This window comes from Nannobrachium achirus (assembly GCF_963921795.1).
Source record: "Nannobrachium achirus genome assembly, chromosome: 4".
Classification (NCBI taxonomy): Eukaryota; Metazoa; Chordata; class Actinopteri; order Myctophiformes; family Myctophidae; genus Nannobrachium; species Nannobrachium achirus.
The window spans coordinates 44,575,978-44,592,125 of NC_137813.1; the positions used below are offsets into that span (position 1 = coordinate 44,575,978).

Here is a 16,148-nt window from a genome sequence, read left to right on the forward strand (position 1 = left end):
TCTGACTGGGGAGGGAGTTGGGGAGATAGGTAGATTATTGCTCTGAGTCTAATGATCATTATAACAATGTCCTGCCAGTCAAAATGTCAAAAATAGTTGTCATTTTTTTTTTATGTGGTCAATTAAATGAAGTTAGCTAATTTATATCAAATTTCATCTTGCACAAAATTCTACATTCATTAAAACTCTGAACTCAGACTGGGGAGGGAGTCGGGGAGGTGGATTATTGCCAATTAAAATATGTAAAAATATTTGTCATTAAAATGTATGTTGACACGGCACACTGACACTCTAGAAAATAAAAACATGGCACTTCATTTCAAAAAGGTTGCTGACCCCTGCTCTAGGCTATATGAAAACCTTATTTGACAATCGTGAATGCAAGTACATGTTTCAGTATAGGACTAACACAAAAAACAATGATCAATCACTGTCTTTTCAAATGAAATGTTGGCCCATGGAAGCATGTAGCCTACTGTAGGATGTAAAGCATTATTTTATGGGAAAAAGGATAGCCTAAACAGAGATTGAGTGAGATAGGCTACAGTAGCCTATGTATTATTGCGACCATAGGTCGCAGTTTACTATCAGAACCGCCACAGCTTGTCCTTAGGCCTATACACTTTTTTACAGTCTATGGGTTTGTCGCTCTGACATCATGCTCTGGCTTCACTGTGATGTCACACTAACAGAATCCCTTATGCCCATAGCCTATATGGAGTTCCCTGATGTCATCAATATTAAGCCCATATCTAACAGGACTTCATATGGGAATGCCCATATATGGTCGGAGGCCACATACCACACTTTAACAGAATCCATATATGGCCAAGACATTCCATATCTGTGTGTCTGGTTCTACAGACAGGGATCTCCATGTATGGGCAGTACAGGGTATGATGTCAGATGTCATAGACATCATAGGACTTTCACATAACGAATAACTGAGTAAGCATGTTTGGGCTCTCACAGCATATCTCCATATACAGTACATGGATCTCCATAAATGGGTACCAGGGGTCTCCATATATGGGTAACTGGTCCGATATACATCACTGGCCAGATGGCCAAGACATTGCGCGACCTCACCCTTTAGGTCGCTTGTCGCCCTGAGGTGTCTTACTAGAGTACCATACAAACGCCTATTAAAACATAATAAAAAAGGTGCAAAAAAGGGTTTATTGATGACAATCTTATTCCATTGTATAAAAAAGAAATTGTAATTTTCAAAGTACAAGCTATATTAATAATAACCGTATAACGTTATTTATAATGAAAAAGAAATAGCATTTGCAAAACATACATTTTTTTTTTACACAAGTGTTTTCTATACTTTCTTTGAAATATGCAAATTATTATATATATTTAATGAATGTCAGAAGTACAAGGACAGTAATGTGCTTTCATCCACATGAACTCTATGCTAGATGGATAAGTGCAGGCAGAGGGCATTGCAGGTTAGACATTATAAGCTACTGTAATATATAGATCAGCGCTTCCCAACCATTTTTAGGGCCCACTTGAATACCTCGAAAGTGCTCGCCGACACCGGACCACCCATCTTATCTGACCACTTAGCACGGCAGCCGTGGATGGGCTGCGTGAATTTTAATGATCAAAAAATGTATTGTGTTTGGATCAATGAAACAAAAAATGTACACTTTTTCAAGGTTTTAAAGAAAACAGACTTTTCTTAACATTATCTTTTTTTAAATATTAATGTTCAGTTATATTATTAATATCGTAGTGTTTTACCAATTCATTGGGGGCCCGACTTGCAATATCCTCACGGCCCACCAGTGGGCCCCAGCCCCCAGGTTGGGAATCGATGGATCTTGCGGCAATATCAAAGAGGAGTACATGAGAGAGACTAACGTTGGTCCTCATGACTGAACATGGGCCAAGGAGACGTTTAAGTTCGGCTGGAATGTTTGGCGAATTGCTTCAAAGCTGTCCATGAGAGATCTGAAAGTTGGCCGTTGAGCAGGATTCGTGTCCCAACACTGTCGCATCAGCATGTGCACCTGATGGAAAGGAGTACGGAATCATTAAGCCCCATTCAAGATACAATGATGTATACACACTTAAACTCTCTATACTTAGTAAACTACCGTAGTATTTAGTTCACTGTAGTCGGCTCTGTACTAATAGCTAATATATACAAGCTCAGAATTCAGTGCGAGCTTGTAGATGTGCTATTTTCAGTGAATATTTCCCCCAGAATAGGGTAGGTTTCAAGTGGGGATTTACCTCGTGTGGGCAATCTCTGGGACAGGGCAATCTCCTGTGTCCCTCCAGTAGTTTTATCAGTGTCATCACAGTCATCTGACCGTGAACATTCCCCATCATGGCTGAGAACTTCTACAATAACAAAGCATATAAGAGTATATTTCGGTATTGAGACTGACAGACACTGCACATTCGTATGCTTTAACTTGAGACAGTTGAACAGTGAAATCCTCAGTATGAAAAAACCCAAGAGTTAAAATAACAATGAGGATTTTACAGTGAAGAATCCATCACGTACTGTTGGAGGACTCTGGCGAGGCTCACAGCGAGTCAGGATCTCATATAGCGTAACACCAAAAGACCAAATGTCAGAGGAGAAGGAGAACTTGCTGTCTTTCAGACACTCAATGGCGTACCTGTAAAGCATACAAACAAACAGTATACAGTTCAATGTAGTGGTTGATTTCAAAGGCATGGGTGAAAACCACACAATGTTGCGTGAACCGACCAAAAGACAGGGCTGTCTCCGTCCTCGCGGACACGGTAGTAGATCTCTCCTTCCGGAATGTACTTTGTCAGTCCAAAGTCCCCAATCTTGACCAAAGTGTCATTCTCCACCAGGACATTGCGGGCAGCCAAGTCTCGATGGATGTATCGCTTGGTGTGGAGGTAGTCCATCCCCTTTTTGAAAAGACAACATAGAGACATAGGAGCAAGAGGATTTTAAAATAGCAAATACCCAAAAAAAATGTATGTGTATATATATATATATATATATATAGATGTATATCACCAAACTCAAAGTTCGTACAGTAACTTAGCTTACCTGACAGATCTGCTGGGCAAAGTCGAGGCACTGGGACATGCGTAGTTTACGTTTGGGAAGGTACTCTCTGAGACTCCCAAGTGGCAGATATTCCATTATAAGCTGCACCACCTGTCCTCCTGCCAACAGAAAGAAAATTACTATCTGTGTGTCATTATGTGTGCTGTGAGTCCAAAGGGGATTTACGTTTATAGCTCTGGTTCCAGTTTCTCATTATTTTCCATGCTCCTAAGGATGTGTTGTTTTCTATGGAAGCCCATTTCTGCCGCTTAGTAAAAATACAAATAAGGAATTTTGATTTACTAGTCCTTACCCGTTCAAAGATATGAGCTCCGAAATGATGTGCAGGGATGAGGGATGGAAAGTAACTTTCTGGTGCTTGCATGATAATATGTAGGAGCATCAATGTAAGAAATACCCGTTTCGTTTAAAGGCTACAGAGATACTGTGTACCGATCTACATGACAACATCTGAAAGAGGGCCAGCCAACACCCCCCCGCCCGCCACACACACACACACACACACACACACACACACACACACACACACACACACACACACACACACACACACACACACACACACACACACACACACGCACACACACGCACACACACACACACACACAGAGCTGGTTAAACATGTTGCCCCATGCTAGATGCAGAATAGATATGCCTCATGCTAGATGCAGAATAGATAGTAGTTACACCATAAAAATGCTAATATACAGCATATGATTTGTGAAAGTGACAAACGGGCTTCACAGTTATGTCAGGTGTGTTCATATGCTAATGGTGATGCGATTTCAGATCAATTGCTCCAGCCACTGAGGAGAAACGCTGTGACAGACAGACACTCAGACAGACAGACAGACAGACAGACACTCACTCAGACAGACATTAGCAAAATTATAGTATAGATGTCAAAGATTCCTATCACACAAAACTCAGAATTACTGAGATATAGGTAACAGTTACTAGGGAAATAACAGGGCCCTATTACTAATACTTCCGATGCGAATCAACAGAACACTGCAAAAATAAAGGCACACATATGCAGCAATCTCACACACTGCTTCTTACAGTAGAGTGAGTGTACAGCAAAAAAAGATCATAGTGAGATTACAAAGCTGATCTAAGACTCACCTATCTCAGTACAACAGCCCTTGTACTTCACAATGTTGGTGTTGTTGAGTGACTTGAGGATCTCAATCTCTTTCATCCAGCCCTCATGGAGTTCGCTGCCGCCACCATCTTGCTTCAAAGCCTTTACTGCCACTTGTTCTCCTGTGCCGTCATTTGCCGGGTCATACCGATATAGTGTCACTTTTCCAAAGTGACCCTGCAGACGTGATTAAGAAGATTATTTACCCAAATGAAACACATGGCAAAATACATGGGTAAAACCAAGAAAGTGAACAGATATAGGGTAGTTAACTATTAAGACGACATGTAAGCACCTCGATTCAAACCCAGGTCTACCTTGCAACCAAAGAGGAATCTCCCTAGGTTAGATTTGAGTTGATGAGGAAATCATAAGAACATTAACAGTAACAATTCACCTCTCCTAAGTCCCGCATCTTCATCATGTAGCGTTTGAGGAACACACTATGGTTTGCATCCGGTTGTGACTCACTGGTAGGGATGTCAGGACCTGAGCACAGTTGTGAAACATTGATTATTGACTTCAAAGACAATCACTCGAAAGGAAACCAGCTGCACATTGCAGTTGATGAGAGAGAGGACCTACATTGTCTGATGATCTCCATGAGCTCTCTGTACAGAATGCGGAAGGAGGGCCTATCCACGGGCTCATAGCTCAAACACGTGTTGATGAAGCTGGCCAGCGCCTGGGAAGAGGGCACGGGTAAGCGGCCCTTCTGCTGATAGAATCGCTCTTTCTGTTGGCGGGAGGGGAGAGTCAGGAGTTCAGAGTTCAGATAGAGCATCTTGAGACCCAAAAGATACATTTGGTGTCTTCTCAGGACCCAAATTTATAAATGTATAAAATTACAAATTCATCACTTAAGCCCTATTTAAAAAAGAAAAAACACTTTGCAATGCTACCTGCCTTGAGCTTGTAGACCTGCTAAACTATTAATAATTTACTATACTGTATATGTACTACACTACCATATAAAAACACACACTTTTTTGAATGTACAGTATTTATTTATGTATTTTCACGAAAGGTTAAAAATGGGACATTCAAAACACTGAGATAGAGAATGAGACCTCTAACAGTCAATTACTGTAAGGCTGCTGCTGTGGAACCAGGCGTATGGTTGACTGCCAGTGGCATTAACCCTACCTCAGACAGTAAGTCACCACTCATGGGTAGATCCCCATTGTTGCAGATTTCTAGCAGTGTTACACCAAAGCTCCACTGGTCGGCAGCAGTTCCCACGCGTGTGTCACTTGCAATGCACTCAGGAGCTATCCATGGGATCCTGTCCAGACGCTCTGTAGTGAAGAACGTAACAAAACAAAAACACAACCTCAAAAAACACAATTTGCTATATGATCTCAAGAACAAATGTATTCTAAATGTACGTTTTACACAGGAAATCCATCTTGAAACAAAATTTGCAGTTTCATGTTGCTGAAATGTATGGTCATTGTCTCAAATCAAGACTGACATTGTGGAATGTGTCACAATGTGCTGTCGCCGGCAGCAACAGAAACTACAAAATGACCAAGTGTAGCCAGCTACGCGACCGGGTATTTCCCGGTGAATCTGTGCGCAACGGTGGGGGCTTGGGAGTGTGGGGGACACGCACCACTGACTATTGCTGATGATGGAGAGGTGATAGCTTAGCTTTTATGTATTATGTTATGTAATGTAATCTTGCCGATTTAGTAAGAGACCCTGTCGCCAATTGCAAGATATTTAAAAGTTATTTGGGGCCATGATGAAATCCATTTCTTCCCACAACTAGACTAAGGATTTATATTGTCTGTGTTATTGTTTACAACCACAATTATTCACGTGTGGCAAGATCGCGGTTCACTAGTTTTTAGTAGGCTATTAGTGTAGGCTTAGAAGCCTTTTCAGAAGTTAATTTAATGTTTTCCATTTAATGATTTCCTTTATCCTCATCTAATCTTGCGCTAATGCACACAACTGTTTTTGCCATGTTTTAAGGCCGTGTTAGGCTTTTCAGAAGTTAATTTAATGTTTTACATTAAATGATTTCCTTTACCGTCATCTTCCGCTAATGCACGCAACTGTTTTCACCAGGTTTTAAGGTCTTATTTTAGTTGTTTCTCATAAGCTCGCAACCCTCCTTGCCCATCGGCCCCCACCTTTGCGCACAGATTCACCGGGAAATACCCGGTCGCGCCAGCTACAGCACTTTGCTGCCGAGACACAGTTAAATCGTTGTGCAACACACCGTTTGCGCCTCTGTGTGGGAGTGATGAGCAACAAAAATACCAAGGAAACAGGATGACAGCAATTATTCAATTGTATTTGACCCATTACAGGCAAGAATTGTGTTGACAGAGAAGTTGAGTGAAACTCTGAAAGGATCAAGCCAGCTCAACTTTTTTGGGGGGGTAGCTTTTGTCGCTTGTCACACAGCGACAAGTGCTGGATGTCAGTTTGTATCTTCATGTCACTGGGTTACATTGAAAATGGCTTGTAGCCTGTCACTTCATAACAGCTAGTGTGAACACAGTACAATGTGGACTACTACTGCATTTAACATCCTCTATTATATCGTCGTTGTCGGGTGGAAACCTTGTATGTCCAAAACCGTTCGTTTTGTATTTATCATTTTAAAAACGATTTAAACTAGTGAAAATAGACGATCTACAAGCACACAACGCCTCGCATCGCGAGGCGTTGTGTGCTTGTAGATCTGCTATTTTCACTAGCTTTGTGCGACAGTCTTGTATGATGAAGCAGGGCTTTACTTTACGAAAAAAGAAAAAAAAAACATACAAATGTGAAACTTGGAGATACGAGGTTTCTACCAGAGAGTGACGATCTGGTACATTGTGATATGATGAACAGCAAGACAAGGGTAAACGAACCAAAGGAAGCAGTATGTGTGTAAGCTTCCTGTGACTTAATCTGATTTAAACAAAAATAAGTCCAAGTGTTTTACTAGTTTCTACAGAAGCGAGGTGGTAGTTAAAGTACATGCGTACCTTCCCGTGAAAGGACGCTCAGGCTAATGCCTGGATCACTCAGCTTTATGAAGGGAGAGGTGTCAGACTCCAGACCACGTCGTGCCACTAGAATGTTCTTGCCACAAACGTAGCCATGAACAAGCTGCTTGGTCTCCTGTTTTGATCAAAATGGAGACGGTATTAAAAACTATATATTAGGTGGTGAGGTCAGTACATACTGTATGCATGTAGAGTATGTGCAGTAACACATCCATACAGTATACTGGCATATTTAAAGTTTAGTGCAGGTCCTTTTTTGTGTTTTATTTGTGCATGATATATTTTTAGGAACCAGATACTGTTTCATGGACTTCTCCATTTTGAGGCTCTCTAGAATAACCAGGTAGCATCACATTTCAATGTTTATAGTACATCAAGAGGAACAAGAATGACATCTGCAAACCTCCCCACTTAAACCCTATATACTTAATTGAATGGGGTCAACCAAGGGTCTAAAGTTAATCCCCTCCGTTTTCCCTCTACACCAAATTTCTTCTGCAAAAATAGCCATTTTTCAGCTTGTAGCTGATCTACGAGCTCACAACACGACCTGCAACGAACATGGATGATAGGGTTCATGTGGGTTTTGCAGGTGTCTCCATTTGAGCATTACTTATACATAATTACAGAAAAGGATAAAACACAAACAAGAATGTTAACTTTTGAACCTCAAAAGAGGGGGGTGAAAAATGAAGCTGAATATTCCAGAATAGATTACAGATATAATATATGGTATATTAGGAAGAACACGTGTTATAAAGTGAACTCACAAGGTAACTGAGGGCGCTGGCAAGTTGTTTTGCGACAATGAATTTCCACTGAGTAGTCACCAATGCCTTTTCTCTGCGAAGGAAAACATCCAGAGGACCAAACTCCACGTACTCCTCCACCAATATGTCTGTGAAAAAGGAAGAGGGAAATAAATTAGGCACAACTTCTTAAAGCCAACCGCCTAGACATATTATGTGAATGTAGAGCTGGGTGATATGCCTTCAAATCAATATCAAAATTATTTCAAACTTTTACCCCATTTACGATTAATGAACAATTTATTTTTAAAAAGATTTTGTGAAAATGGCTGCTCTATCACAACGCTTCGTGATGCGACCATTGTGAGCTTGTACATCAATTTCTCTATGTTTTTGTATGCCACCATTTGTGTTTTTTTGTGGGAGGAAACAAACATAGAAGCTTGATTGTAAAAGGTGATCCTGTGCGTGATGGGGAAGTGTTTAAGAGGAGGAAGTCACACACAGTGGGACACAGAAGCACATAAAGCTCAACAGTGTTAATGCTTGCTCTTACTTTCAGATCCTTTCACCGACACACCGTGCACAAACACCAGGTGACTGTGGGATACCTGACTCATGAGACTCGCCGTCTCAAAAAATGCCTTGACAAAGAAATGGGAGGGATTATCGGGAGAGCAACAAATACATAAAACAATGACAAAGTTATTAGACGCTAAGCAAAGGATCACATTGCTTTACCAATGGTTACTTACCAAGTCAATGTCTCTATGGCTCACATCTAGGATTTTGAGAACAACTCGGATCCCTTTGCGGCTGTTGAGATTGTTGTTGTACTCATCCTCTTCTTCATTCTCGCCTCCGCCCCGCACTAGCAGACGTCCAGAATAAATGCTGGTTCTGGTACCACGACCCAAATGTTGTCCCTATTCGTAAAAACACAACACCACAGAGTCAGAGGAAAGAACCAAAACCCGAAGGGTGCAACACGAGGTAGTCCAAGCAATGCACAGGGTGTTTTTTCTTTCTTCCTTTATTACCATTTCGAACTCCCAGTCTTTGATCTGATGGAATCGCAGCTGGTCTAGATTCAGTGCCACAGAGTTGGGGTCCCTTTTGCCTCCCCTTTGCCTCATCACTAACAGGTTCGATAGGTCTATGCAACAAAGAAAACAAATACACACAGAAGTACATTTACATAAAGTCTGAGTTCTTTTCTTACAATTTGTTTGTATATGAAAAAACGAAACCAACAAAATTCTTAATTTTATCCTTTATCCAGTGCCGGGAATAGGCTTCCCTAGCATGTCAGGTCAAAACTGAAACATAATATTGAAGTTTACATTTTACACACACACACACACACACACACACACACACACACACACACACACACACACACACACACACACACACACACACACACACACACACTCACTAACCTGCTGGTCTCGGTAGGCAGCATTTCTTCACAGTAAAACAGTCTGTACCCGACTTGAGTACAAATGTCTTGAGGCTGTCTGCCAGTTCCTTTACACTGGAGAATTCCCTGTCCCAGCCTTCCAGGCAAAACTTTGAGTCTTTTTGCTGAATTCGGAACTGCTTGTGTGTTGGGGCCAGTCCATTCTGAATGGCAGTAGGACACAGAGCACACAGACACACACACACGCGCGCACACGCACACACACACACACACACACACACACACACACACACACACACACACACACACACACACACACACACACACACACACACACTTCCTCAATACACTTTACTGTAGTAATAATAATTTCGAATTGGGCTGTGGAATATAGACAAGATCAAATACCCCAATACTTTTGACCAAATATCCATATACAATCTGCAATATACATAACATAAATAATATAATAACAAAGACGATAAAAACAAATATTAGAACAGCCAAGTTCAGAATATGATATCACTTGACTATAATGCGTTTAAAACGAGGGAAAGACAACATTTAGCCCATATCAAGATCATATCAATTATGATACCCAAAATCCTCTCACCTGACTTCTATTCAGCACAGCCAGTATGATCCGATGGTAGTTCACAACACTCCAGCGTAACATGAAGGCCCCATCATCCGGATTCTCTTTCTTTAGCCTCAGCAGCACAAAATCATCACTGGAGAGAATTATAGCTATTATTTAGTGTTGTGTGTTTATTCTTAGCAAACTGAAAAACTAAAATAAACAGAAAACAACTCACAGCATAGGTCCATGCAAGCCATTTGCAGAACTCATCACTACCCTGGGAGATGCCACTTCATGACATAGATAGTGGTGGGGATCCGCAGTCAGTCGGAAGTATCCATCTAGGAGGGAGGTGAAGGAACGAGCCTGCAGGCTGGAGCTCATCTTAGCCTCCTACATCCACATACATAAACACACATACACTGAATTACCAATTACCATCTATCTGCGCTACCTCCTACAGACATGTGACAGTGAATGGCAATACAGAACTACACGCACATAGGAATTGAAATCTGAGAATATCGCACACTGCACGTTCAGACCCTAATAGAGGCCTAGCATTCTTACAATCGTCGTTTAAAATTAAAGCATTACTGCTTTTAGAATAGAATGAAAGTGAAGTGCTCTGACCATAGACTGGTTATCCTCTCTGGTGATGCACACAGTAGCTCCCGTAATAGATATGTGGGATATTTTATCGAAATCACAGAAGGAGGTCCATGTGTTCGGCGTGTCGGCATCCTCTTGGGCTCTGTTGGGCTGTTGCTTTGATTTCTTCATGCTGCCAGCATAATCGGTCCTGATGTAATTGTTAGCCTGGGCCTAAAGGGCGACAGTCAAACACAAAATAAACACACATACTCCCCCGGCTTAGGTGCTGGGCCAAACTGCAGAAGCAGCTAAATAAACGGAAAGAGGGCTCCCAACTCTCTTTTAATGCTCCACACCTTGTTCATAGCAGCAAATAACGACAACGTTTCAACCTTGCTTCAAGTTAACTTGAAGAAGACTGCAAGGTCGTTATTTGCTGCTGTAAATAATGTTTGGATCATTAAAAGTTAATTGCAAGCCCTTTTTTCAGACCAGTGACAGACCACACATGAGCAGAAACACCAAGCAGAGCAGAATGACCGCATCACAGGCATATTACGATGTTTCACCATACCTTCTGTCCAGACAATTTCCTCCAATGGATCCCATCAGAGCCAGAAACCATTATTTCATGTGTGGCTGGCGAAGCAAAGTTGTCTTCTGAAACGTTGTGGGCATGGGTGGTACTGAGATAAGACCCGCTGCCCTCCCCGTCTTCCCTCAGCTCCAGATCGCACACAGGGAAGACCTCTGTGCCAAATGTGTCTGACAGGTGCTCCAGGGTGGAGATGTACTTGTAGATGACCTCCTGGACGCCCAGTCTCCCCGCGTCCACCGTGTGCTGCTGGAAGGTCCGCACAAATTCATTGAAGACGCGCCGGATCCTGATCTTGGTCAAGAAGTTGTCCTTGGCAATGTGTTTGGCAAAAGATCTTGGAATACAGTGCAAGAAGCTGTGGAAAAAGAGAACATGTGCATATAATCTGGTTAAAGTGCTGACAGCACAGTTGGATGGATCACCATTTAGAACGGGTACACATTATTGTGTATCATTATTTTATGCTTTAACTATTGAAAATAGCAGATATACAAGCTCACAGCGCGGCACCGAGTGCCGCACTGCAAGCTTGTAGATCTGCTATTTTTGAAAGATCTTGAAAATTTGAATTTTGACCCGATTCTATAAGTGTGGTTTTTTGAAAAACCTATGTTTCTATGTCAGCAATCTGGCCAGCCATCGTCAAAGAAAAGGTCCTTTTCACTTAACTGGAGCTCAGTTAGTCTGTTCTTGAGAGACTACTATGTAAGTGGTTCTCACATTTTTTCATGTGAAGGACCCCCAAAATGATATGTAGGCTATTTGGCCACGGACTCCCATTAATATTTAGGTCCAGGGATCTCCCAGAAGCAAATTTTGAGTTACAAACGTTCGCTTTAAAATATATATATTCAAAGATTTGCACACATTTTCACGACTTTTTCAAAAATAGCAGATCTACAAGCTCGCAGTGCGGCACTCGGTGCCGCGCTGTGAGCTTGTATATCTGCTATTTTTCAATAGTTAAAGCATTCAATAATTCTAGGCCTAAATGGGTTAACCAATGCATTACTTGGTTTTCTTGGCAGCTTCCTGTATGCTGCAGTCTATACGCATCGCCTGGTGCGCAAGGTGCAGCACTGCCATTCCCAAACTCTCGTTCTTGAAGCGATTTAGCTCTTCCTCCGTCTGAGTATCATCCATCGCCACAACATCATTCACAAAATCATATTTAGCCTGTTGAGGAGAATCGTAACCATTTCAATATAAATGTACAGAACGTATTATTTCCTTTGTCTATATAAGCACTTATTAACATTGTTAAGAAAGTTGCACTATAAATTGTTATAATGGTTAAATACCTGTAAACATCCTTTATAATTAATTAGCATATTATAAAACACACCTGAGAGTACAGGTATTCTAGGGACGTCATTTCCAAGAGAGGGGAACCTCTGTGCTCTGAACTAGAGCGCAGAGCATAGCGGGAAACTGTTGGTTCCTTCTCGTTTATCCCATGCCAGTTCCTGAAGTAAAACCTAAAAGAAAGAGAGAAAACAGTTGTAATGTGAAGCTACTGTGTGAATGTATTCAGGTTACTAACCCCTCCTTTCCTTCAACGCTAATGACTGACCTCATAAGATAGTGCAGTTCAAGGCTGGATTTCTCTGGGACGAATACGTGGTTGGGGCTATACCAGCAGCCCAATTTTGGATCATAGAGTGCAAACAATGGATGGCATAGTGGAGTAACCTCTGGAGTGGGAAACAGGAAAGGTACACGCACGTGAGAACATTGTCTCTGTAACTCACTAAAATATCAAATAACACAACGTTCAAACCATAATCCTTGATGTTAGTTTTTCCACGTGTAACGTAACACGTCCATTTGTAAACTCTGAGAGTAAATTAACACTCGGGATGTAACCACTTATTATTTATGTTGGCTATTAAAAAGTAGTAAATCTACAAGCTCATAGCGGGTCACTTTGTGTAGCTATGAATCTGCATTTTGTTACTAAAATCTTTGCTTCTGGGGGTCCCTGGAACAAAATATCTTTAGATGGCGGTCCGCGGCCAAATACATAATAATTTGGGGATTCCTTGACGTGAAAACGTTTTTCAGAAAACTGTTAGGATTTTCTTTTTCTTTTCTTTTTTTTAGACATTAAGTAGAATCGGCCTCAGGTCTTAATGGGTTGAAACAGAAATTGATCAAGAGCATGGGTGTCTTTCTATTACCAACAGCCTCTGCAGCGCGGATACACAGGTCCTCTGCGGTGACCTGTCCTTCTGTGTGAGACAGGTAACGTTCCCCTTCCTTCTTGGTCCAGAACAGGTAGACATGGATGCCCGGACCGCGAGGAGGTTCAAAGGGGCCTGGGCGTGGCGCTCCTCCTGCCCTGGCGCTCTTGGAGATCCCAGGACCAGACATGGTGCGAGCGCTGCACTGCTCAATTACTGAACAGACAACAAAGTTGGCTGTCACCATTATGACATTTTACATGACGATTGATTGTCACTCAAATAATTGCGATTTAAGGATTTAATTGTGTTTTTGTCGTTGACAATTACATTTCTCTTTGGCTTGTAGGCTTTGAAGTTGCACATGGCAGATATGACACATAAATATACAAAGAAATTAAGGACATATTTGACAACTTTACACTTTAAAAAGAACATTGGTAGTGGAAATAGACGATCTACAAGCTCACAGCGCATTGCGATGCGACACTGTGAGCTTGTAGATCGGCTATTTCCACTATCTTTTAAATGTTTGAACATATATAAACATTTTTCAACATGTAAACGATTATGATGATTATCACAAAATAATTGCGACTATGTCAAATAATTGTGACAGCCCTAACAACAAGTTGTTTGTATTAAATTTGTATTAAAGCCACAAACCCGGAACTTGTTTGAATGCATACAATTATATTTTAACCATTCTGGTTCAGGGACCCCCAGGGCAGTGGTGTGTTCTAGGTTTTACTATAATCATTCACTGCACGAAATGAATGCACATGGTCGTGGAGATATACGCTAGCGAGTTTTCAATGGATGAAACAGTTAGTAAAGGACTACGCTTGGCTACGAAAAATGTCTGCAGGTCACACTACCTATATAGAGGAACACAGTAGAACACACCACTGTCCTAGAGTTCCTTGAGGGGGTTCAAGGGGTTCCCCCGCAACATCAGTTACAGTTAATAGAATCAACCTCAGTTTAACCACTTTAACCCATTGTACGATATCAGCTACAAGTTCTACAACACGGGTCTTCAACAGGGGGTCCAGGACCCCTAGGGGGTCCTCAGAGTTACTACAGGGGGGCCCATAGAATATTTGGAATATTGTTGAAATATTTTAACAATACAAATCTTGTATGGTACAACATACTATCGTGTGGGATTAATTTGGAGGTCCTTCACATGAAAAAATTTGAGAATCACTGTTAATACAATGTAACAAGCACATCCGCAGTGTATTGAAAGCATAGACTGGGTTGGGTTGGTCCCATAGAGTTAGGGTGGTCCCCCTAACCCCCCTACGCTATCTTTAGAAATGCATACCCCTGGTTGACAAGTTGTACTGCATGATGAAGCCCATAATGCAATATCTCGAACTGATTGATTGATTGAATAATTTATTAGAAGTCTTGCTTAGGAAAATGTATACAGTTTCATGACAGTAGGCCAACAAATCACTGGTACAGGATCAACTAAAAGGAGATCCTTGTAAGCTTTTACTGCTTATTTACACAGGAACCACTTTATGTATCTCATATAAACTGATAATGGAAGAGCGGTCTCTATGGGAGATGTAGGCTATAGGTTTAAATTAAATCCATGATAGGACGTAAAAGTTACGGATTGCTTTGAACTGATATCTATGTGATTGTGACATTACCATAACCACAGGATATGTGACATTAATAACACATTTGTACACAGTAAAGTTGATTGGAAATGTACAAACTTAATCAAAAAACGGAATATCTAAAGCTGATAATTTATTTGAGCAATCATACAATGGAAAGAAGAAAAATATATTGGCAATAGCAGACGGTGTACATTAGCCGATGATTCATTACGATATATTTTTAAGGGCCTTCCGGGGTTGCAACCTGTTTGTTGTTTACAGACTAGCAAACAAAGCAGCGTCAACGTTTCAATATGTCCACTCACTGTAATAATGTTGATATTAAAGACTACTGCGTCACCGGATGGCCGCCCACCCTCGTGTGCGTGTCTTACTGATATAGCTATAAAATGTGTCAGTCAGCCACATTTTATATCCCTGAACTTGACCGACTTGTCAGTAAGGAATCAGGTTCAAGTATCTTACCATATGGCGATGATCGAGATGTTCCGACGTTGTGTTGGAGAAGGAAAGCAGTTTTACGTTCAACACCTCTCTGTCTGTCTCTTCATGATCTGATCGTGACGGTCGGTCGGTACTTCACCCCCGCCGCCCACTCAGACTGAATGTGAAAATGAAAATTCTCATGAAAACCTTCGTGACGTGACCTGAACAGTCGCCTCTCGGAGTCGGGAACCAACGTAGTCAAGAAGAGCCACTCCCCTTCAACCCCACACCACTGAATACAGCCGAACAGAGATGGCATTTAATACCCATGGCCATCCAACTAGTTTGCGCCCCTCGGTTGGTACTAGTAGCCTAAGCCTATGTAAACAGTCATATCAAATGTTGAACACATGTGGTGGAAACATTAGGCTACTCAGATGTTTTAGTTAAAGTATCAATACTGCAATGTAGAAATATTATGATACAAGTCCAGAATTCAAAATGTACTTGAGTAAAAGTACAAAAGTATTGGCATCAAAATTTACTTAACTTATAAGTAGCTACTAATAAGTTTAAGTACATTTTAATGCCAATACTTAAAAGTAGGTCAACTCGTTAATTATGCGGAGTGTCTCATTTCAAGTTTTCAAATGATGTAGGCCTACATTATGTACAGTACAGTAGCCTACCCTGAATACTCAGACAGTCGAACAGAGATGACATC

The 16,148-nt window shown here is 41.3% G+C and overlaps 1 protein-coding gene across 1 annotated transcript; it reads right to left on the reverse strand.

Moving 5' to 3' along the window:
- Positions 1-1,159: 1,159 nt before the first annotated feature.
- tyk2 (tyrosine kinase 2) lies at positions 1,160-15,591 on the reverse strand. Its single transcript, XM_080724661.1, has 24 exons — positions 15,464-15,591; positions 13,356-13,574; positions 12,749-12,869; positions 12,521-12,653; positions 12,188-12,351; positions 11,152-11,530; positions 10,617-10,808; positions 10,219-10,376; positions 10,017-10,134; positions 9,423-9,606; positions 9,021-9,136; positions 8,736-8,906; positions 8,537-8,624; positions 8,002-8,129; positions 7,211-7,346; positions 5,367-5,518; positions 4,806-4,956; positions 4,618-4,709; positions 4,202-4,397; positions 3,056-3,174; positions 2,738-2,910; positions 2,528-2,645; positions 2,251-2,361; positions 1,160-2,024 (listed from the first exon to the last, which is right to left on the reverse strand). The coding sequence occupies exons 2-24, from the start codon at positions 13,546-13,548 to the stop codon at positions 1,884-1,886; spliced, it is 3,534 nt and encodes a 1,177-aa protein (XP_080580787.1). The 5' UTR covers positions 13,549-13,574; positions 15,464-15,591; the 3' UTR covers positions 1,160-1,883.
- Positions 15,592-16,148: the final 557 nt, after the last annotated feature.